Below are 24,639 nucleotides of genomic sequence, written 5' to 3' on the forward strand. Positions count from 1 at the left end.
AAAAAAAAAAAAATCTTTTAGATAAAATTTGTATAATTTTTGTATTGACTCCACTTAAAAAATAAATTTGACCCACAAAAATTATTACAAAACATTAAATACAAAATTTTATTCCAACTAATATATTTTTATTTTTAAAACTTTGGATTAATATCAGTTTTAATCTTATTTTTCTATAATTACAAAAATTTATTAAATCGCTAAACATATTTTTTTAATTTTAAACATTGTTAATAAATTAGTTTAAGCCCAAATTGTATTAGATTTAGACTCAAATAGTTTATAATATAGAAATATTAAAAAATAAACAAACTTAAAAAAAATTAAGCTATGAGTGAGCGTCGAGTATATTTGTATATTTTTGGAGTAATATATTTGTAGTTTTTTGGTCATTTATACATTTTGCTTTTGATTTTTTTTTCCGATTCCAATACAAAAATTTTCTGGCTCCGCCACTGGACACGACATACATGTATTTATAAACAGGGCACATGTAATAAATCATGTAAATGTGTAAGAAAACATGTACATGTATACACAATGTGGCCATGCATGTGGCTTAAAGCTTTAACCTATGATAATTCTGCAAATATTGCGTCTTTATCAACAGCTGAGAGGCCCTTTTCTCTTTATGTTAAATCAATCCACCAATCATTTTTTATTTTTTCAAGATTCCACCGCCCATACACTCTCTAGCTTATGTACACACCGTGTGTGCGTTTATTAGTATATATACATCACTCGTATATGTATTCCCCCACCAATGTTTAATCACGGCATTACGTGAATGAAACAGTGGTAAGTTTTATAGTTAAGAGGTCATTCAAATTTTAAACACCCGACTAGTCGTTTAATTTGAATGAATATAACTATATATTGAATATTTCATTTACTGTATTTTATAGAGCTAGATATAACAAATTATTTCGAATTTTTAGCTGATTCAATGTCACCACCACTTAATTAAATAGTGGCAAGTTGATCTATAAGACTTCATCAATCTCACATATAATGTATACATAAGTTTTTGGATTTTGGTTCAACTCCTTACGGATTATACAGATAAACTGTATATTTTGGATATGATATATATGTACAAAAAATTGCTAGATATGATCAATTTGGTTTAGTGAAACCAGACAAAAAAATGACAATAATAATGAAATTTATTTGTGTATGTATACACGCAATGTCTACATAAATATAAAACGAAACGTAAGAACAAAAGGAAGCATTTCTTAAAAACAAAAACAAATGATACATATATAGTATAATCATATAATATATATTTTTGAACTATTTCTCATAATCATATAATATTTGCAAAGAAAAGCATATATTTGCAAAGAAAAGCATAATGATCAAGGAAAATGGAGAAGACTGCCTCAGTTTTGGTGAGAATGTGTCAGACATTAAAGCAAATTCTCACAACCAAACTCTTGTTTTTATATAGACTCACCTAGCAGTTGTTCAAAAAAAAAGAAAATAGACTCACCTAGCTGTGTTTCAAAAAAAAAAGACTCACCTAGCTATACTTTGGAATCCAATGTAGGTTAACTTCACCGGTATATATATGGTCAACATGGCATATAAAAGCATCATTATCCACGGTTACTGAGAAACATTTTCTTATATTTCCCTAAGAACCGTGTCCTAAAAAACCATGGATAATGATGCTCTAACAGCCTAGCTAGACTAGTTTCTAATTCGAACGACATTCTTTTGTTTTGTTGGATATGAATGATAGCTTAGATCAATTTCTAAAGAAGTCTGGATTGTGGTTTTTTATATTAGTAATGTTTCAACCAGTTAGTTTAAACATTTTAATTTCTTCTTACATGAAATAAATTTTAAATTGTGGAATCTAAGTAGTTGTTATATATTTAATGCGTGGTCGTACTCATTCAATATGCAGAGGGCGTCCCAAAGCTTGAATGGGTGTGTTCATATTTTTCATATAAACTGTATTCAGAATAGATTTACAGCAAGAATTTCTATTTTAAAATTTTGCCCGAAAGTTTCTAATACAAAAACTTCAAATATTAATACACTAACATGTTCAATTGATGGCCAGTGTACTACAGCAATATCTGGGCTTACGTTATCACAAAGTCCATTAGTGAAGTTCTAATTTATATCACGTTTATGATTTCTGCTTTTCTATTTTAGAATCTACAAAGTAACGAAGGATCCTCCAAATTATCAAGCTATATCTATCTTCTGCGGATATTGAACCAGATATTTATCAGAAGAAAGATAAAAACAGGGTAACTAATTAATGATGCAAAATTTATTGGATGCTTAATATATTTTTCTTAAGAACATAGACAAAGTGAAGATCATAGTACTATCTTGAATGCATGATGAAAATCAAACGGCAGTGACTGCAATTTTCATATTGCCTTCACAATGGCCTGGAAAATTGCAGATGAAGAAGTTTTGTCCTTTAGACAAAGTTAGATGATCTTTGCCTGAAGTGTATGTTGTCGCACCTGCCGGAGTTTTGCAATTGTTGTACCCTCCACTATCCACCACGACCACGTTGTGAAAACTCGGATTATAGTTAAACACTACAACAAATTTTTGAAATTGTAAATAAATGAAAATGTTTGCAGACTATGATACTTATAAATACTTAAACGATGATTTTGCACATGCAGTCTTGGTTAAAAAACACAGTTTAGACATATCTAGGGCGGGCAGCAAAAACTTAATTGCTTGTGGTAAATGTGTAGGTGTAGCAAAACAATAGAATACTATCAAAGCTTAAGTTAAGGACGTAAAGTTATGTATACCGAGAACATCACCGGCTTTAAAATGTTTGCCTTTAGGCCAGTCCACAACATTAAAGGCCCATTTCAAAGAATCACCAACAATGTAAGTCGAAGCTTGAACGTAATAAGACTGAAGCACCAACACTGAGATAACCATCAAAGCTACTATAGCACGAGCCGAGCATGATACAGTGCCTCTTCCCTTGGCCATAGATCAATCTTCTGAGAAAGTGTATACAGTCAGAGAGGGAGGGAGGGAGGGAGATGGTCTATAGAGAGTGAATGAGAAGAACAAACCAAAAATATATGAAGAGAAAGTGGACAAAGAGTTTTCAAAGAAGATATGAAGGCATTTAATACTATTTTGTTTTGTTTCATTAAAGGGGCATCTCAAGAATCCACGATATATGGTCATTTATCATTTATGGACACATTGTCTACGTAAAGTTGTAAACTGACTTTAGTCACCCAAAATATCTTTTATTTGGTTTATTTTTGTTTTGTTAGGACGCGAGAATCCAAAATGAAAAATTACACAACAAACGAGTTGGAAACAATAATATAAGGCGTTGAAATGTTCGAAAACCATTAAGAAAATAGACGAATATATAGTCGAAATTTGATATATTTTCTTAACTTAATAAATCGTCCGTAGAGACTGTTTACATCACCCGAAACAAAATATGCGAATGTAACATCTGCGCTATGCTCTCAAAACTTACTTTAGAAAGACTGGAGATTTTGGTGGAACTTAGAAACTTATCAAATCATATGATGTTTATGGGAGGTTGCCAAAATCGTCACACCACCTAGCTTATTTTTTATGGGAGGTTGAACTTTGTTTCTTGAAGCTCTTAAGTGCTTGTTAAGCAACCTTCAGACCAAAATTTTGAAATCTTTTTCTTTTATTTATCTTTATTCATGTATTTAGTAACATTAGCATCATGAGTACGAAAGATCTATTTTTATCATGTTTTAGATTCTAAAGTTAGGTTATCAGGTTTGCCAAAATCAAAAAGTTTTTATTTGTAAACAAGATAACTTTTGAAGTATTTCCAGTTTGGAAGAAGCTTATCAATGAAGCAATTCACAGTGAAAATTTCACAGAGATTCATAACTTCATATGTGATATCTTGAAAGATCAATTGTTGCTCATGAATTTGATCCATGATAGGTCTTGAGTCCACCTTCACAAAATTAAGAAATTTTGTTGTAGCAAATTTCTTCGAATCTACATTGTAAATTTTGATTTTTTTTCCAAAGCATCTTATAGATGTTTGAATGTTTCGACCTTATTGTATACATTGAAAAATTGGTCCACCAAACAATTTTTGATATAACCTTTGCATAGGAAGTCACCACACTTCCATGCGTCAAAGCTAGCTAGTTCCCTTAGATCAGTGTTATCGCATATAGCACCCTTAGATCAGTACTGTCGCATGTAGCACTGGTTTGACTTCAGTAAGATACCTAGCCAGTTTCAGAGTAGTCAGAAAGAAGTGCATTCTTTGCTGCCACTGCTTGAAGTTCATACATCAAATTAATTGGGCTGAAGTCCATTTACGTTGCTAGGAACAACCAGAACTTACGTAAACAGTGTTCTGTGGTTAACCATTCTCGGGTTAGGCTGTCGGCTCATTTGTTGAGTCACCATTCGCCCCATTGACGTTAGTTATTGTGAAGTATACAAAACTCAAATCTTAGTAAGTATTGTGACTTAAATTAGAGTAAACAATTTAAATCACTGAAATGTGTCCTTCAATTTTTAATAGTCGTTTTCAGAAACTGCCAAAAGACGTTTCTTGAAAGCTATTTTAATCATGTATATCATTTTAAATTTTAGAAAAACGAAATCCGAAACCTTTCAAAGAATTTTGTGTAAATCATTTTCTAAATATGATTCGTCTTTAATACCAAAATATTATGCCAAATAGCTAGAGAGCATTAACAGAAACGTTTCAGACCATTGTAAAACCATTTATAAAATCGTTTTAGGAATATTGTTTGCAATATTCAACCCAATATTGTTCTAGAAACTTATCTTGGGTTAGTTACTAAGTGGACTTAACTTAGCAATATGTCACCAAGTTGATTGAGCTTAATCCATAAGTTAGTTTAGTCACCAAATTTACTTAGTTTAAGTCATTTATCACCAAATAGATTTATTTTAGTCATCAACTTAGCCTAATTATTTTTTATGTAGACAAATCTAATATTTTACCCCACCTATGACTTGCAAAATATGAGGGTCATTTGCCATACAAAATCTAACATTTATTTTACCTTAGAATTTCACACATTAAATTTATAAAAATTATATTCACATTTTTATTTTTTATTCGGTCCATTAAACTTGTAAAAATATTTAATAATTTTCACTATTGAGGCTATTGTTTGTTCATGACTATAGTACATCTTTATGAGACTAGTTCGATTTAAATACTTTGTTATATATATAGATGCTAGGTGATTCTCTCGTGCTCATGCACAGATTTAAATATTTTAAATTAAATATATTATAATAATTGATTAATATTTTTATTTTCAATGTTAAATATTTTTATAATTCATATTAATAATATTATTTTGTTTTAGTTAGACATATAATTTTAGATATATAGTTATCATTTGAGTATATTACATTGCATCTATTCCCCCTAATTTAACTACAATATTATTTTTTCTAAATAGATTTATATTTTGATTAATTTCGCTATTTTTATTTAGATTGGTTGTTCTCTTAGATAAGTAAATAATTTTTAATAAGATATGTATAACATAATATGAATAGAGTAAATAATTTTACACGAATAGACATGTGTGGGGGTTTCCTATCACATTTTGATTCCATATTATAAAGTAAATATAAAAAAATAACTAATATCTTATTTACATTTTGAATTTTTTTTTAATTTATATGTATAAATATAATTTTAAATAATATCATATTATTTTCAGTTAGGAATGTGATTTTGTATATAATATTTGTTTTGAAAATAAAATATATAAAATAAGATAAAGTGTTGATCGATTCAAAATTACATAAATAAATATGAATATAATATTTTGAAATATTATGCACATATATACAGTAGAACCTCTATAAATTAATAATGTTGGAACTTCAAAATTTTATTAATTTATAGAGATTTTAATTTACAAAAGTTTCTTTTTTAAAGATTTTTTTTTCTATTTTTGAATATTTTTATTAATAAAAAAAGAAAATATTTGATTTTACCGTATATAAATTATTTAAATATTATAAATTTGACTTTCATATTATTTTATTATCTTATTTGGTGTATATTTTTATGTTTCATAAAATTGTTATGTGGTTTTCGATATAATTTTACTAAATATTATCAAAATATATTAAAATATTAAGTAAAATAGAAGTATTTTCATTGTGAATATAAAACCAACAATATAATTTTTTGTTTCTACTTATATAAAATATATATAGAGATAAATTATTAATTTATGATTTTAATGGGACTATATATTTACATTGGAGTTTTAAAAATATTATTATCTTATTATTTTATCGATTTGTGTCATATTTTACACCGGCCCAAGTTGGGACCGACGAAATTTATTAATTTATCGAGTATTAACATAGTGTATTGTACAAAGGAACTAACCCATGAAAATTAGTTATTATTTTATTTTTATTTATTATTATGTTTTAAGGTATCCCATAATTTATATGTACAAAAATAAATAAACTGTTACTATAAATATAAAAGAGTTTTATTTTAATTAAACCTTTATTTTTGGACATAAGAAATTGGATTAGTTTATTTACTCATTTTGTGAGTATATTAAAGTTACATATATACTCCATCAAATTGAAGTTTAGCTATGTTTGATTCTTGTTAAGCCAAAATTGGACTGGTTTTGTATGTTTTCTTAGTTCAGTTTTTCATCTTAAATGTGAAAGTATCTTTTGGTAATATTTTAATTATTTGATATATGTTGATATATTAGGGAAAAAACAATGATCAGTATGAAGTTGCATTAATAAAAATAACCGGCAAATTTTATGCAGAGTTTCCAATTTGGTTTACAGAGTCAATATGAATCTGTAAATTGTTTGCTGTCAAAAAAAAAAAAACAATAATTAAAAATATTTGTAAATTCTAAGTTATTTTACACTTCAGATTTATAAATGTTAAACTTAAAATTATATAAATCATCTTCAAAGTCAGATTTTCTTAGGTACTTTATTATGTTACTGGATTACATAAATATATAATAAAAAATTAAAAATAAAATGGAATATTTAGTAAAATAAAGATTTATATAAGTGAAATATTTTTATAGATACATTTTTATTTTTGTAACTATATAATATTTTTATCCAACTAAAGATTAAGCAAAAATGAATAAAACATCTCAATAATAGTAATTATAAAACATTTTTAGTTAACTAAAGTTATCTCGATTTATTACTTTGAAAATATAGTTTATGTTATCTAAGAATTAAGATTATGTTTAAATGGCATATGGAATATTATTTTTTCTGCATATCAGTATTATTTTCGTTAACTTTCTTATTTTGTGAAACCACATTATATATAAATAAATATTTTTATAAATTTGTTTTTAAATTTTTAAATATTTCCCTTTTATAATATATGTTGTTTGTAAAAATATAATACATAAACTATACTAAAAAGGAAAATAATCTTTAATAATGGTAATTAAATGTAATATTTGAATTTCATTAAGAGTACCTCAGTAATCAACCATCGTAAGAATTAACGTGAGTGTGACACGTAGGAAATTGATTTCTCAATAATATAATAGAGATACTAAAATAAGAATTTGCGTACAGCAAGGAGTCATTACAGTAGTCGTATATTGCTTGTTTTATATTATGTATATATGAAATTTTAACAAATACGATCAAACAAACAGTAAATGTTTGGTAAACTTACATAACATATTAACCAAAAAACAATATTACCTAGTATTTTATTTTTTAGGGAGGGAAACTCTTTGAAGTGATTCAAAATAACGAAGATAATTGTACCTTTCAAGTGATAAAAGAGGTGTATTTGTAAATTTATAGTCCCATTGTTGTGTCGTTACATTACAACAAAACTAAAAATGTACAAAACCTACATACATATATGTCGAGAGACGAGAACATGGCCAACAAAAAGAATCTGAATTTTAAGTCTATACCTCATGAAAAAAACTGTGTGGCTCGGTTTTGTATTGGAGTCCCGGTTTAAAAGTTTTCACCCGATATGGAAACCAGTAGACTTGAAAGAACTAGATAGTGTGGGAAGGCTACGCAAAGCAATAACTCCGGCAGCAAAAGCAGCAACAGACGCCAAAACAAACGCAGGTAAGTTTCCTCCTCCAAACAATGCATCCCATGGACCCGCTCCAAGCGAGACTATCATCTGTTTCAAACCATATTTAGTCACTTAGCAACAGGACTTGAGCAGCGTTATACAAAGGTAATCAAGTTAAGTGTAGTTAGATTTGAGAGATTGCCTGAGGGATAACGATTGCAAGGTTCAACACTCCTATAGCCAAACCTACATTGAGAACAAAATTCAAAAAGAGTGATGTAACCATTTGGTACTTTGAAATCTAAGACGCAAAGCTATGAATGGGTTGAAGCTTTACACCGACCTTGACCACCACCGGAATCAGCAGTGACTTCTGCTGTGACAGAGAAAGGGACACTGTATGTGATCTGCACAAAAGAAAACAAAGGATGCTTCTATCATCACATATTTAAAGAAATGTTGCAACAAGAATTTTAAAAAGAGGGTTCCGGCTTATATAAAATACATACAGCTAGAGGAAAACCAAGGAGTGCAAAAACGATTATGGCTGCAGTTCTTGTTGTTTCGTTTCCATCTATTATATGTTCAATTCCTTTAGAGTTATCCCTCAAAGACATCAAGCTAATAAGAGCTGTTCCTGCCATGCATGCGAATACTGTAAAATTGCTCAGAGCCCATACAGCTCGTGCACCCATCCGCTGACACATTGGTTCAATCAAGAATGAGCTGATCCCAAGGACAACCTACAGAAACCAGGAAGAAGAAAATTCAATAACTGAGTGACTGGTGTAAGCATACCATAATGTTGTTACACTGATCCTTACAGAGTTTAGTAACAAGCCAAATGCACCTTCCCGAACACCTTGATCATAAAGTTCCACGCGCAAACTATCTCCCGTTGGATCACCATGGTAAACTTCTCTTCCCATCCAATCTGTATCAAACAGAAAGAAGGGGAACCACGATAGCTGCAAGGAAGACGACAACAATCAATATATAAAAGGATCTAAGAACAGGAAACAATGTCGCAAAGGTGATGACCGATATAAAGATATACCATAATGTTTTATTTGGTACTCACCCATGTTAGAGCCATTACGATAAGAACAGAGTGCATAGCAGGCGGCAAATGCCTTAAACTGGTTAGCAAATTCACTAGAACAGATCCAGGGCCATCAATGAAGGTCTCATCTTGATGCTCATTGTTTGACTTTTCAAGATGCCCATCCATATCACGTTCCACTCTCTCATAATTAATCCCATTGGCAGCACCATGGTTCGATTTTGAGTGCTCAAGGCCTTCAGGCTGGAGATCATCCAGCAAAGGTGCAGAATCTGGTATGCGTGTGGGCTTACTGCTTGCCAAAGGAATCTCTTTCGCAAAATAGATTGTGACAAGAGTGCATATAGTGAGAAAGACCTGAAAAAATGACAACTCTTAGAAAAATATCCAACAATATATTCAGATTGCAAAATACGAACAAAAACCCACTAGGTAGATTTTATATGTCTTGAGTTGTGACTAAATGGTCCCCGAGATATAAACATGACATGGTTTGGTAGATGCATGTGTAAGAAAAAAAGAACATACTGCTTACCACTGCAAGAAGAAAAGCTGCTTTAAGATTTCCACATGCGGCACAACATGCTCTACTGGTTAGGAAAGGAAACCATCTGCTCAGTAAAGATACTCGGATTATTTAACAGTTGGTGAAAAATGCAAAACTGCAAATGAGGAAATAGAATACAAGCTTCTGAGAATGAGGATCTCAAAGATTACTCTTGCCATCGTCCACTAGCCCCAGCAGAAAACCCAAGGATATTACCAATAGCCATCCACAAGCAGAAGACAGCATTTGCAGTATTCCGCTGATCAGGACCTAAGGAACGCAAGAGAAATCTCATATGTTTTTTATTCTAAAGATCAGAAACAATGAAAATTCAATCTATTCTAGATTTCAGTCTGTTACATGTCTGGAAAATTTCTATCACTACCTGATAGATCAGCTAGAAGAGCACGAGCAGGTCCCTGAAACCAAAGCAGAAAACATCATTCCAGGATATTTAGGTAATGACTAACACCATTGAACTAGTAGATTAGATTGGATCTGAACCTGTACTGTGTTGTTTGCTAGATCCAACAACCAAAACCCAAGGATAAAGACAAAAGCTGCCCTGGTCCGTGTGCCTTTGAAAGTACTGCATTTACATATACATATCATCAAGTCGTCAAAAACTTTAAATTTAAACATTCTTTATAAAACATGACATTGGCAGGGTAGCAAGAGAGCAACCTGCAATGTTCCTTTGTATCTCCTAACAAATACCCAATGTCTGCAGAAAACCCGATAATTATCACCTGAATAGCAAGTTTTTGTTTAGCTTATATACATAAAACACAACGTACGCAGCTATATCCTAAAGAAAATAAAAAATCATATCTTCAATTGCCCCCTTACTGCTATAGAGATCATGAGTGATCCCACGAGGATGAAAGGTCGTCTTCTTCCATACTTTGAAGTACATTTATCACTCCAAATGCCCACACAAGGCTGGACCTAATAACCAACAAACAAATAAGTACCAACAAAATGTTTCTGATCAGAGTTTTAACTCCCATGAGAGACAAATATCCCCACCATCACTAAATAAATATACTCCTTACAAGAAAATTTGTACAAATTCTCAAAAAAAAATTAAAGGAAACAAAACAAGATTGAAAACTTACCACGAGGCCTGTAATAGGGCCGCATAGCCAAATAAACGAAGAAAAAGCGTGCGATATTCCAAGGGTCTGCACACCAATCAGCCAAAATGCAAGTAAGAACTCAAAGGGTTCATCAGCAACAACAACAATGAATGCACGCTAGTTCTGAAGGAAGGTAAAGGAAGTCTCTTTTTTCTAACAGTTATAGAAAAGAGACAATGGAGGTGGGACAGTATAGGCAACTTTGGATGCGTGTTTACACAAGCAGTTGAGATACCATATGAAAACGTAACTATATATTTAATTCCCATCATTCAATTCAAATGTCATATACGAGTGAATATAATAAGCCATCAACAACAGTCACCTAACCACTAAACTTCATTGTTATCACCAGTTTCTTCTTCGTACAATCTAACAAGAAATGGCGGCAACGAACGAAACCTGAATATAAGGAGTGAGGAGAGAAAGTTGCAATGCCCATCCAAATTGAACACCAGCAGCCACTGTACAGCTAAGCACCAGCGTCACCAAGCTACAATCCTTCGCCACGGGTTCACCACCATCGGAACCATTCAAAGGAGAAGACGACGAAGACGAAGAGGAAGAAGAAGAAGCGCGTTCGTTTCCATGCTTCGTCGCCATCTCAACTTCAACATCCTTCCTCAAATTCCTATACGGCACCGAGATCGACACCGAGTCTCCACTCTTCCCGGCCATATCTCGCCGTCGTCAAAAATGCCCCCCGAAACTACTACAGATCCCTAAATTCTGATTCAAATAGATTATAATACTCTCGAATCAAAAAAGAGCTAGGTCCAAGGGGGATTACGCCTGGAGATTCGGAGACGACGATCGAAGATCTAGCAGAAGAGTCAATTTTGGAGACGACGATCGTTTTCTTATTTTTTTTTTTTTTTTGCTTAGACGTTTTACAGACACCGTTGATCTATAGATGGACGGCTGAGATTTTATCTACTAGTCTATTATAAGACTTACCGGTCGTAACTCATAAGTCAACTTCCTCGTCGCGTAATCTCCACCGTTGGTTTTTTTATTCGTACGGATCAAAACCGTTGCTTCGGTTTAAAGAAAAAGCGGACGAAAGTCGCTGTCACCGACGCCAAACATAAAAGCGCGCTTTCTAAAATGGAAACCGCAGTCGTTTTAATTATGGGCCTAGAGTTGTCGCCGCTCAGCCCATTTATAAGAAATCAAACTATTAAGCCCATTAAATCCCAACGTAGACATGTTTGTATAGCATGATATATATAGGCTTGTAGCATATAACGTGATAGGGATTATACGAAAAGAAAGAAAAAAATTTACAAAAGGAGGAAAGGAAAAAGACGTGAGCCTAACAGATGTTATGATGATGTATTGGTGAAAAAATGCAAAGAAGATTATGATTCTTGCTTGTGGAAAATGAAAGGTGTAGGCACAATTTAATATACTTACGTCTTTCTTTCTCCATCTCTCCTTGTCCCTCTCTTTCTCCTTCGTGTGCATGACCTCTCTTATGTCCAATCTTTTATTTTATTTTTGTTTCTTTATTACATCAACTGCACTTTTATAACAAGTTTAAAGCCAATCATTTTCAGTTGTGTTAAGACCTCAATTTTTGAGGTTAGCTATAGTGGTTATGGTGTTTTTTTTTCCTTTCATAAAATAAAATGACTAAATTGACATGAGAACGGTTCATTTTTGTATTAAATGGTACTGGATCATTTTATTAAATTTTTAGTCATAACCTTTTTAAGGAACCATTGTAGACAAAACGTAAAAAAAAAAAGATAAGAGGAATTGTCTATTCTAACAAACATACATTTGCATTCATGATTTTTAAGTACTAAAATCTGACATATATATATATTTCTTCTGTTGCAACCAATACATCTAATTATTTCATGGAGACGGCATTTTTATGGAAATTTTTTGTTTAGATGAAAACTTTCAAAATAATTTGTTTTAGTATATAATTTATAAATAATTTGTTTTAGTATATAATTTATAAATAATTAATTTATACTTCTTACCTAAAGAATTGTAAATTTATTCACAATTAATTTTCATTCTTTAATAGTTAAAATTAAATTAAATATGTTAGTTTGTGTTCTATAGATTTAAAGCATTTCTTCAACTTATTATTTGAAATTGATGACATAATCAAAATAAAATTTAAATATATGATTTTTAAATAGTGAATAAACATATTAAAGTACGTATTTGTTAAGTTTATAGGTAAAATTTTCAAATATTGATTAAAATATTTTCACGAGATATCAAAATTGAATATCTGTAGATGATAAATTCGCAATAGAGATTATCAATGGACGTGTTTCTAGTGTTTGTTTTTCATACCTCTTATAATTGTATATCAGACCGGTTTAGGTGTTTTTTGAGTCCTATCAAACGTGTTTAATCAAACTTATCATGCCTACTTTTCAATATTCACATTCGTTTGTTCTTCTCTCATTTTGACTCGATTTGTCGACTACATTCAAAGATACTTTGCAAATTGTAAGTTGATAACTAAATTATATTTCCTCTTTGTAATTAATTCTGAAACAAATAACTAACTAAACTGCTATCTATTTATTTAATAAACTTTAGGCTCAGTTCATAATCATATCATCAAATCCAAAACTAGATTATATTCAACTAGTTTTATTCCATATCGACGGTATTCGATTTCAAATTTTTTTTAGTCCAAACAATCAAATTAACTCACTTAAATTATTCTCTTCTTACGTTGTTTGGGTGAAACTCACAGGACATGGAGTTTCTTATCAGTATAATAGTCTTATTTTGCTATAGTTTAATTGTATGGTTTTATTTTAAACTATAACACTAGACTAATTATATGATGAAAAACGCAATTAAATGATGACAACTTTACTATGAATCTCTCATGAGTATAAATTTTTTTATGTGAGATCTTCGTTTATTTTTTTCTTATATACTACCATTTCAGAAAAATACATGTTTTAGATTTTTTACACTTATTAAGAAAACATATCAGATTTTAGTTTCCATTGCATTATTTTTCCTTATAAACTGTTCCCACAACTTTTAACCAATAAAATCTTTATAAATATCATTATGACCATTATGTTTTTTAAGTTTACAATTTACAATTAATTTATGCATTAAAAATGTAAAACATATATCTTTTTGAAATAATTTCTTTTTAAATATAGATTTGTTTGAAACGGAAAAAGTATTTATCATTTTAACATAAATGACTCGCTTAGAAATCTCCATTGACCATATTTTCACACTACTCTTACATTGTCCTAATCAAAAGTTTCTACCGAGACAAGATAGTCGACAAAAGCATGCCTAACTCGGTCTTTAAAATCTTGTAACAGAAAAATGGATTATTTAGTCTGAATACAAATAAATTATATGGTTAATGGTAAAAGGATATTACGGTGGATCACAAGATATCTATATACAGTACGTATGTGGATAAGGAATTTAACTGGTAATAAAGTTGATTAATACCAAATTTGTTAACAAATTACATTCTAGAAAGAGCACGTGTTGAACGCGGCCTTGACCTAAATAAAGAGAAAAAACATGTACCATAACTTGGCACGTCATCTCTTGCATCTCCTTGACGCCGAACGCGTCGAAAGCTGGCGCTTGAGATTTTTTATTTTATTTGAGAAAAAAATAAATAAGCGCCTGAAAATATTCCTTCGTCGTTTCTCAAATTACGAAATTAATAATATAGATAACCTTTTTTTTTTTTTGTTAAAGGGTTTAATAATATAGATAACCAGAGGTGCGTGGTTATATAAATGCATGGTAAAAAAGAGAGGTCTGTGGTTAAAATTATTGTTTTTTTTTCTTCCTTAAATGGTTAAAAATATTGTTTAACGTAGTGATTAGATTATAGACTAGATTAGATTAGATGACCAAAAAAAATTGTATATCGTAGTGATTGGTTGGCGATTTTGTTTTTCTCTGTCGATAGGTGAATGAATAGAACGGTAGTGTGATTACATTTATAAGAATGGGGCTGTCATGGATAACTAATTAAAATATGTCTTTAAACTTGATAAAAGAATAATTTGAGTATTTTATAATGTTAATCAAGAATGTTACCATCGAATTAAAAGATAGATGTGGAAATATGGGAAGAACGTGAAGAAATAAAAAAGAATCACCTCACGTGGAGACAGCTCTTTTACAAACTCTTCTATCCACTCACTTCATGAGACCATTTGGAAAGTGGACGATTTAAAAGCAACAAGAGAAAACACTTATATGTCCCTGAAAAATACATATTGCTTTTAGTTTTTTTTTTTTTTTTTTATGATTAATATTAATAATAAAAACACAACCCATAACTAGGCACCGGAACAAGGCTTCTGGCTAACCGACGAAGAAACAACAATCCTCAGCAATAGATTAGGCTTATCACTAAGGTACAAGAAAAAGTAGGCTAAAAACAGTGGGACGAAAAAAATCTAGGCGCAAGGGTCCGTTCCCGGTCCCTCGTAGATCCGCGGCCAACGACGCCGACTTAACCGAAAGGCAAGCCGACCACTGCCTCTTCACTTCCTTCTTAAAAAGGCGCCGACACACAAATTTGAGGACTACCCGACACTTCTGTCTTCACACCATTGACCAAGACTCAGAAGATCGAAAACAGAGATTACCATTGGAGGGAACCGCCATCCCCAACTCAACCGTCTCTCTCGTCTAAGCCCTAGTCATGGGGAATCCCAAAGATCGGCTCCGAACCCGTTAGCTAGAATTCCGTTCTTTGACGATGAAGTTTGGAGCCGATAATTACAATACGAAATAACTTGAGAACAAGCAAGAAGACGGGCCCGAGACAGCAACTGCTACTAACTCCAGATGGCTCTTTGGACCTGAACACGCTAAACAAACCGGTACTATCGAAGAAATTCAAATGAAATAGCCTCGACACTGGGAAATGCCCGCTCGACAAGTAGTACCACCGAGGAAACCTGCAAAACGGAGACAACCCTAGCTGACACCATCCTCACCACTTGCTGCTATCGAGAACCGAAAGGCAGTTGGCTTCACAACGCCTGTGGTCGCTCCGGTAGCAAGGAGACGACTATCTTTCCGTGAAGAACAAGGGCGAACACCAATGAAAACTAGCCGGCAGCAACATCCGTGAACTGGAGCAGGAACCTGACAGAAACTTCAGAGATGAGAGGTAGATCCTCCCAACTGTGACGAATGGGCCATAGACGACCACACCGTGCTTCAGTTCATCAGATCTCCATGCGCCTAACGGTAGGGGCACTGGCACGCACCGGTAACCACCACCTAAGAGCGCGCCTTCGAGTAGTGAAATCTCCAAAGCTCTCATGACAATGGGAGGAGAGGCTGAGATCCACCAAGACGCCGAGGAGAAATCCCATACCAAACACCATTACCTCATCTCACACCAGACCATATGGAGTAGATCTGATAGAACTTACACCGGATCTGGAGGAGGAGCCCCGAAATCGCCACCACGCGCCGCGTCTTGTACAACATGAGCCAAGAAAGGGGAAAACTTGGAACCCACAAAGAACCCTAAAAATCCGACCACTTAACCACATCCGTTTCACCAACCTCGTGACATCTCCAGAAATCTAGAACGAACACCGGATCCAGCCCCGGAAGCTTTCGCCGGCGGCGCTATTTCTCCAGAGGGAGTCGACATATCAGAGGGATAGACGGAGGTGGAAGAAGAGGCAAAACAAGGCGAATGGGAAGAGAAACCCTCCGACGGTGGCGGTAGGACACACGCGCCAGAGGTCACGGAGGCTGATGTCGAGAGAGAAAGTTAAGAGAGAAGGGTTTGAGAGAGAAAGTTTTCAATTAATGTAATCCATAGTTCGATTTATTCATAGTATTCGCTAATTCGTGCAAAAAAATGTCTAATATTTTTTTTTTCTTTTTTTTTGTGAAAATGTGTAAGAGTTTGTTTCCTGAAAACCATGAAAGTTTCTAACCTTTGGCTTCTAAGAGCATCTGCATCGCAGAGACGCGCGTTTCTAAAGAAGGGTCCACGATTTTGGAATAAACCGTATACAAAGTGTGCACAATAAAAAACGTATGTTGTGTGTTTTTTGCACTGTTTGCAGACCCCCACCGACACGTGACAGTCCGCGATTAGTGCGGTTTTTTTTTTTTTTCCTTTTTTTTAAATCAGAAAAAAAATTTTTAGCGAATCAGATGCTCTAAGATCTCTCCAAATGTCCAGAGTAAAAATGCCTTAGTGTGTTACATCGTTATGTCAAGGTTATTAATTTATTATATATATATATTATGTTTTTTAGTATGTTTTTTTTGACGTATTTTAGTATGTTTATGATGTCAAATTTGAAAATAACATGTTTTTCTTTTTGTATATCACTGAACATGTATACAACTAATTAAGGAACTATAGTCTTTGTTTATTGTAATTTTCTAGTTATATTTGTCAAGAATCGTTTACTTATGCATACTGATAACAATACAATTGTAACTCCAAAGTTACAAAGTAAATGGGTAAGTCATATATTTTTACATTTTCCAGAATTTGTTGTGATATGGTTCACCTCGCACATCATCCAGAGCAAAAACAATCTGAGAAGATATATGTTGCTCATAAGAAAAAGAGATCAAATCATTTGCACTTTGCAGTCATAACTTAAATCAATGATTCACTAAGTGAGTTTAGCAAAAAAAAATCCACTAAGTGTAGATTAGACTGTATGTAAATTACATTACAGAAATAAAAATTCAAACATTTCAAGAGATTTTTTTAATACTGATGAGATAGATATATCTATTTGTCTCGCTGTAATGTACTTTCATAATAAAATAATATTAAAATTCAATAACGTGGGATTTGTAAACAACTTTTTCTGCTGGTAATTAAATTCCTTTTGACCACTGAAAACTAACAGCTGGAAGTACTCTGAACATCTGCATTCAACGCTGAAAAGTAGATTGTTTCTTTTTCCTTATTTCCCCACCCTCGACAAAAAATACATTCCAATTTAATTTTCATGGTCCTTTTGGCACTAAATATTTTCATTATTTTTCCAATTATCCAATCATCATAAGTACCAAAAATATGAATAGCGATTGTTTTCGGAAAATGATTCCAAAACGTCACTAATGAGGTAAACAAGCTAGACGACTAAGCCTTTCTACAAATGAAATAAAATAAATGTATTTTAAATTTTAAAAGTGGCTAATCGTTTAGGCCTTCCGTTTTCTCCTTTCTTATAATATACTTTCAAGATATAAAAAGTAAACTAAACCAAATCTAGTCTATGGAAAAAGACATAATTAGCGTTAGTTGAGATAGTTTTTTTTGTGTAGGTGTATTGGCCCTTCTCAATTAATTAATTTTCAATTCTTTTTACAATAATAGGAATAGTTGTTGTAAATAATTTAAGAATTATTCTGTTTTTGCATATTATAATTGTTAAAAAGTTAACAAAAGAGGAATAAACAAGAGAGAGAGAGAAAGAATAGTTCGTCGAAAGAGTTTTAACTTTGAGGAGCCGCTGAGAAAACCAAAGAAAGCTTCACTCTGATTCGCAGAGACGACATCGATAAAACGCGAAGAACAGAAACTGCTCAGATTTTTAAATTTGATTATTAGTACTATTTTCTTCTCTTTAATCCAATCTCGTAAGCTCTCTCTCTCTCTCTTTAACAATCTGTTAATTATTAATTAACCAAACAAAACAAACAAACCCCTTTTGTTGCATTCTTCAAAAGGATTTTCTCACTTTCTTCTCCAGCAGAAGGAATCATGAACAGATCGGGATCGAAGATTTCGCTGTTCTAAGCTTCCGGGTTTGATTCTTTCTCCCTCTCTCGTGAAATTGGATTGAAATCTGGAGATCTGGACTCGAAAGCTCGCGACTTTGCGCGTGTGTTGTGGTGGGTTGCTCTGTCCTCGATTACTGATTTTGATTTAGGTGATTACTCGAATCTGAATCCGTTTCTCATATGGGTTTTTGATCTAGATTCGAAATTCGAGGACTTTTAATTCAAGCCGAGCGAGATTGATTTGAATCGTAGCTTTTTTTGAAGACATGTTGGAGAATCGATCACCAGATTCGTGTTTGAGTTCAAGGCTTTTCTCCGAATCAACCTGGTCCAAGTCTTTCATGTTTCCACAGGATGACGACGACAATAAGCTCAGCAACGGCAAGAAGAGAGCTTTGGAGGTTGTTGGTGAGATCAGAGGCACCAAGTCGCTTAAACTAATGGGTTTCTCTATTACATACGATAGCGATTCTTCTGACTATTCTGAAGATGGGTCTATTCAGGAGCAAGAGCAAGGTGATTCCAACAACAACGGTGGTGATTCGTCTGATTCACATTCTCTTATCAACGAGATTGGTCGGGACAACTCCATCGACTGTCTGATCCGCTGCTCGCGGTCTGATTACGGCTCCATCGCTTCCTTGAGTAGAAACTTCCGTTCTTTGGTGAAGAGTGGAGATATCTATAAGCTAAGACGGCAAAATGGGTTCGTGGAGCATTGGGTTTACTTCTCTTGCCAGCTCTTGGAGTGGGTTGCCTTCGACCCTGTAGAGAGAAGGTGGATGCAGCTGCCAACGATGCCTTCTAGTGTCACCTTCATGTGTGCAGACAAGGAGTCTTTAGCCGTCGGCACGGATCTTCTCGTCTTAGGAAAAGATGATTTCTCTTCTCATGTAATATACAGATACAGCCTTCTAACTAATTCTTGGTCCTCTGGTATGAAGATGAACTCTCCGAGGTGTTTGTTCGGTTCCGCTAGTCTCGGAGAGATTGCTATATTCGCTGGCGGTTGTGATTCTCAGGGGAAGATTCTTGACTTCGCTGAGATGTACAACTCCGAGCTTCAGACTTGGGTGACTCTTCCTCGGATGAACAATCCGAGGAAGATGTGTTCAGGGGTCTTCATGGATGGGAGGTTCTATGTCATTGGTGGAATAGGCGGTGCTGATGCCAAAGCCTTGACGTGCGGCGAAGAGTATGACCTTGAGGCCAAGAAATGGACTGAAGTCCCTGACTTGTCGCCTCCAAGAAGCCGTGCTGATCAGGCTGATGCGCGGCCAGCGGCTGAAGCACCGCCTCTTGTTGCGGTTGTGGATAACCAATTGTACGCTGCTGATCACGCGGACATGGAGGTGAGGAAGTATGATAAGGAGAAGAAGAAATGGTTGACTATTGGGAGGTTGCCTGAGAGAGCAGGCTCGGTTAACGGATGGGGACTTGCTTTTAGAGCTTGTGGGGAGAGGTTGATAGTTATAGGTGGACCAAAGTACTCGGGAGGTGGGTTTATAGAGCTGAATTCATGGATACCGAGGGACGGTGATCCACCGCAGTGGACGTTGCTTGATAGGAAACATTCTCCTAACTTCGTGTACAATTGTGCAGTGATGGGTTGCTGAAACAGCATTTGAAGACCCTCCCAGATTCTTGTTGATGGGTCTAAAAGACTCCATTGAAGGTTCCAAGCTCTCTCTCCAACCCCTTTATGCTTCTTCTTCCGTATTTGTTTTTCTTTACAAAAAAATTTCAATTTGAATACAATCATCTCTGTATTGGTAGAGGACCAGAAAAAGGAAACAGGTTATAATAAGTTGGTTAAAAGTTAAAAAGCTTTTTAGAGTTTGCCAGTATCATCTGGTTAACATTGTTGTATGTGTTTTTTAATCCATTTGTTTCCTAATAAGTTGTTATGTTTGTAGAGCCCATCTTTTGATCTTTGTTCACAGTTTTGCTTTTGTGTTCTTTCTTTTTATTTTTACAAGTCGAATAATCGTTAGATTCACTTTACAGCGGTGGTTTGGAGTGTGTGTCATTTTTATGAAGACAGAAAAGAAGCGTCACTTTTGTTGGGGGGTAAGGAGGGGCAAATGTGATGGTCTTTAAGGATGTGTCCTTTAAGATATCTCAATCTGTTGCTTGCAAGTTACTGTTCTGTTAAGATTGTTTTTGGACTTTTTGCTTTTAGTTCTTTGGCTTTGCGTATTTTCGTGTAGAAAACAAATTCCAACGTGAGTTCGAGTTTACCAGTCGGAACAATGCGAAGAGGAAAATTAAACAAGAGTAGTTAAAATTATACTCTTTTAAGCTGTTATTTATTTACCTACTTTGCTGTAATTTTTTTGTTTGGCTAAGAACAACCATATCAATAGTATATAAGTAAAGTTATCAATAAATTATGAAATAAAAATATAATAAACAATTGGATTGGGTATCTCAAAATTTGGAAAATTCAATCCAAAATACATATCTCAGTTCAGATATTTTGAGTTAGGCTTTCTCATAATTTTGAGATACTCATAACTAAAAACTAATACTTATATATATACATGGATAAATATATACATGAATTGAGAACCCTTTTGTGAGAATTTTCAATAAGAATGCTCTAAACTCCTCCATTTTTATCAATTAATGTTTTAGAATTGTACATATAAATTAAGAACATATTTACTTTTCCTAAATAAAACATTATTAGTTAGAGTCTCTAGGCCATTTTTTGATTTATCTTTACATTCAGAGTCACTTCTTACATGTGAGACACTTTGTTGTGGGCTACCAATAAACTGTGGACAACTTTGCCTTTAATAGACATTTGATGCGTGGACGGATGATGTGTGGACGGGTAATGCGTGGACGGAAATGAGTGTAAAAATTTCAGAAGTTTCATCAGAGCAAGCTCCACAATAGCTGAGTTTAATGACACAACCCCAACAACAATGGTTGTCTGTGGACAGGAAATAATATTTTGATTATGTTGTGGATATGGACACTAACATAACCATGAATAAAGAACAAGAGAGATCTCTTAGATTTGTGGATAGAAAATTGAAGCTTGATGTGATGGATAGAGTAGTAACTCAAACACTAAACATTGATTAAAAAAATGTAATATATTGAAAGGCTATGATATGGATGTCAATGTGTCCACGATATCAAAGATGAACAAATTAATAACTTCAAACCAATTACGACCACATACATGTCTAGGGAAATAAAACAAGCTTGAGTGATGAAAACAAAACTAAACAAACCAAAAAGTTAAAACGAGTCAGCTCCTCCTCCAAAACCATAGGTCAAAACGAGTCAGCTCATCTTCCCGGTGAGCCACACCATTGATTCCGAGATCAACATCGTCGTGGATGAGCTTGGTGAAGCTGCATTGGTTTGAGCTCGTCACAATCCTCCACCATGAGATATGTAGTATGCTAAATTATGATTTTTAATCATAATTTTACTCATCCACAAATAGCCGTCCATATTTACTCATCCATGCTTACCCGTCTACATTATCTTCCGACACTCATCCACATGTGTCTTTCCATGCTTATATTCAACATGTAGTTATCCACGGTCTTCAAACATCCACATATCACTCATCCATAACACAATCATTGAATACGTGTACAACTAGATTTTTTAAAATATAACAAAAAAACATATCAAAGTGGATATCAAATTATAGAGGATTAAAAAACATAATTTATTATATCAACAAAATTTGTTATATGTATTTTTAATTTAAAAATAAGCAAAAACAAAATATTAAGAAGTACATTAAATAAAAATAAAGAAACACACTTTCTCTTTCCTATAGTTTAAAAACTATCTAATTTTCTTTTCATTAAGGGCAAATCTGTATATTCTCTTTGTAGGTTCCATGAGTAAGTGTCTTACAAGTGCATTGCGGCTTTGGATGTAATTGAAAAATGATAAAATGCCTCTTGATGTAAAAAATTCTTTAACAAATTAATAAATTTTACAGTAAAATTGAAAATGCCTTCCATTTTTTTTTTAAAAAGACTTTTTGACGTAATTATTGAAAAACTGATGAAATATGTGCTTAACTGATTTTCCAACGAGTACCTAAAATTTTAGTTTATTGATATTTGATGATAACCATAGGAATGTTTTAAGTTTGATGGTTAAGTTGTTCCTGATGGGAGGAGGATCAATTACCAGCGATAATGTCGGTATGAAGAACGGCCAGACGAAGATACATACAGAATTCTCATGAACTTTGCCCAAAGACCGGTTCTTATCCAAAATCAAATAAGAAGAAAAACATACCAAAGGATCAAGAGACCTTGGTCTTTAAGATTGCTTACGCTTGATTGATCAATTTGAGATTAATAAATGAGTACATACATGTGGAGCTATCCATCACATATAAATCGCAGCCGAAAATGTGAAAAAAAACTAGTTACAAGAAAAAAAACATAATATCTATAATAATAAAAGATACTTTTCTCTCTTCTCGGCCCTCCACCTCGTCATCTTAGAATGAGGCAAATTCCGCCACCTGACATCTTCTCATTATACAGCTTTTTTTTTTTCCGTAAACAAAAAATGAATGGACTCATCGATTTGTTGACGTTTATAGGTAGGCATGGCCTTTGTTCGGGCTTCTGTAATATCCTTTTGTTCATGCCCAATATAGATAGGGTTTGAACATTTTAGGAAATCGAGAAAGTGATCTCTGTCGTCGCTTCCCTTCTTTTCAGACGATACCCCATCCGAGGAAATTTCAGTAACGGTGCGAGTTTCCATTTATTTGTTCCTTAACTTCATGCATTTATGTCATTATCCCATTCTCTATGAGTTAATCGATCTCTCCTTCTTCCAAAGTAACCAGCGGAAGCTCTCCTATAAATCTGCAAGCTCCCAGCAATGCACAGCACCAACTCTATAAAATTGACAAGGATGGTCTCTAGCTCCGCTAATAACTAACTTCAACAATGGCGTATTCATTCATCTTGCTTGCCGATTTAAAAGCTTGCTGCTGCTCAGACACAGCCGAGGTCTGTTTGTTGAGATTCATGGAGGCTCAGAATGTGAAGAATCTATCGGATCCATGGCTAAGAAGACATCAAAATCAACGGCTGACGGAACCCTCCATCGTGTTCTTCCATGTCGTTCCTCATGGGTTGGGGAAGGCCAAGATCATCTCCAAGCTTATCCTTTTATGGGAACTTCTCCGGATTTATGTAGAGATGTTATTCATCAACAAACAGGTAAGATGCTATTTACTATTCGTATATTCTTCCTATTAGAGAATCAAAGACCCTGACTAATTTCATTTACTTAGGTTCAATGCTACAAGGCTTCATCTCCCCTTATCGTGTAGGACAAGACGGAAGTCGTACTGCTTTTGAATCCAAATATGAAAAGTTGTATTAGCTTAGTATGCCAAGGTATTTGGGAGTAATATGTGAGAGTTTCATGTGGGATCGTGTTTATATCATTTGTTAAAATCTTAAAAAATAAATCTAAGCAATGAAAAGCTATGGGCATCTGTGTAAAGGCTTTTTACCTCAACTATTCCCAGCAGTGTTATATATATTAACTTCCTCTTGAATTCTAACTTGGTATCTTGCAATGCACAGCATTATAAGCTTGTCAATAGAACTACGAAGGTTGAACCAACTCTAGAAGATACAAAGGTGGACAAAGAAGAGGAAGAACCACATAAAGAAAGTAACTGATATCTTGCATATTTACATTGTTTTATCCATTCATCCATGAGCATTTTCATCATATAGATTAGGATTTAGCCATGTCTAGGTTGCATTTTGCATTCATTGTCCTTATTAGGTGTTGGAGTGTGCCATGGAATGATTTGAGATGTTTGGGAGCATTGTGATCCAAAAGGAGGTGAAAGATGAGCATGGATGGAGCCTTTAGAGAAATCTCCTGTTGCTAAGATTTTTTGGAGACACAGAAAATTAATTTAGCTTTCTAATGGAAGTGGTTTCAAGTCATTTGGAGATGTAATGAAGGAGTTATGATCAATTTACTAGAGGCATATCCATCCTGGTCGAGCATCGCAGAG

At 33.6% G+C, this 24,639-nt stretch overlaps 3 protein-coding genes across 8 annotated transcripts; 1 reads left to right on the top strand and 2 right to left on the bottom strand.

Moving 5' to 3' along the window:
- Window positions 1-2,305: 2,305 nt before the first annotated feature.
- Window positions 2,306-3,035, bottom strand: LOC106305399 (basic blue protein-like). The gene is made up of 2 exons (XM_013741773.1): window positions 2,796-3,035; window positions 2,306-2,570 (listed from the first exon to the last, which is right to left on the bottom strand). The coding sequence occupies exons 1-2, from the start codon at window positions 2,983-2,985 to the stop codon at window positions 2,371-2,373; spliced, it is 390 nt and encodes a 129-aa protein (XP_013597227.1). The 5' UTR covers window positions 2,986-3,035; the 3' UTR covers window positions 2,306-2,370.
- Window positions 3,036-7,817: 4,782 nt separating this feature from the next.
- On the bottom strand, window positions 7,818-12,027 carry LOC106307101 (sucrose transport protein SUC3). Of its 2 annotated transcripts, XM_013743966.1 has the most exons (14): window positions 11,232-12,027; window positions 10,809-10,874; window positions 10,540-10,638; window positions 10,375-10,439; window positions 10,195-10,279; window positions 10,076-10,109; window positions 9,861-9,960; window positions 9,679-9,754; window positions 9,162-9,500; window positions 8,905-9,048; window positions 8,590-8,823; window positions 8,424-8,487; window positions 8,283-8,326; window positions 7,818-8,188 (listed from the first exon to the last, which is right to left on the bottom strand). In XM_013743966.1, the coding sequence occupies exons 1-14, from the start codon at window positions 11,505-11,507 to the stop codon at window positions 8,021-8,023; spliced, it is 1,794 nt and encodes a 597-aa protein (XP_013599420.1). In that variant the 5' UTR covers window positions 11,508-12,027; the 3' UTR covers window positions 7,818-8,020. The 2 variants fall into 2 exon arrangements, with proteins under 2 accessions (XP_013599420.1, XP_013599421.1); XM_013743967.1 differs by lacking the exons at window positions 10,809-10,874; window positions 11,232-12,027 and having other exon boundaries at window positions 10,375-10,414; window positions 10,540-10,606.
- A 6,214-nt stretch (window positions 12,028-18,241) lies between these two features.
- On the top strand, window positions 18,242-20,761 carry LOC106306690 (F-box/kelch-repeat protein SKIP11). 5 transcript variants are annotated; one of them, XR_001263174.1, is made up of 3 exons: window positions 18,242-18,704; window positions 18,791-20,268; window positions 20,601-20,761. XR_001263174.1 is itself a non-coding variant. In XM_013743404.1 (3 exons), the coding sequence occupies exon 3, from the start codon at window positions 18,860-18,862 to the stop codon at window positions 20,207-20,209; it is 1,350 nt and encodes a 449-aa protein (XP_013598858.1). In that variant the 5' UTR covers window positions 18,242-18,449; window positions 18,540-18,704; window positions 18,791-18,859; the 3' UTR covers window positions 20,210-20,555. The 5 variants fall into 5 exon arrangements, 4 of the variants coding, with proteins under 4 accessions (XP_013598858.1, XP_013598857.1, XP_013598859.1 ...); XM_013743404.1 differs by lacking the exon at window positions 20,601-20,761 and having other exon boundaries at window positions 18,242-18,449; window positions 18,540-18,704; window positions 18,791-20,555; XM_013743403.1 differs by lacking the exon at window positions 20,601-20,761 and having other exon boundaries at window positions 18,243-18,449; window positions 18,563-18,704; window positions 18,791-20,555.
- The last annotated feature ends 3,878 nt before the right edge of the window (window positions 20,762-24,639 follow it).

This window comes from Brassica oleracea, chromosome C7, assembly GCF_000695525.1.
Source record: "Brassica oleracea var. oleracea cultivar TO1000 chromosome C7, BOL, whole genome shotgun sequence".
Lineage (NCBI taxonomy): Eukaryota > Viridiplantae > Streptophyta > Magnoliopsida > Brassicales > Brassicaceae > Brassica > Brassica oleracea.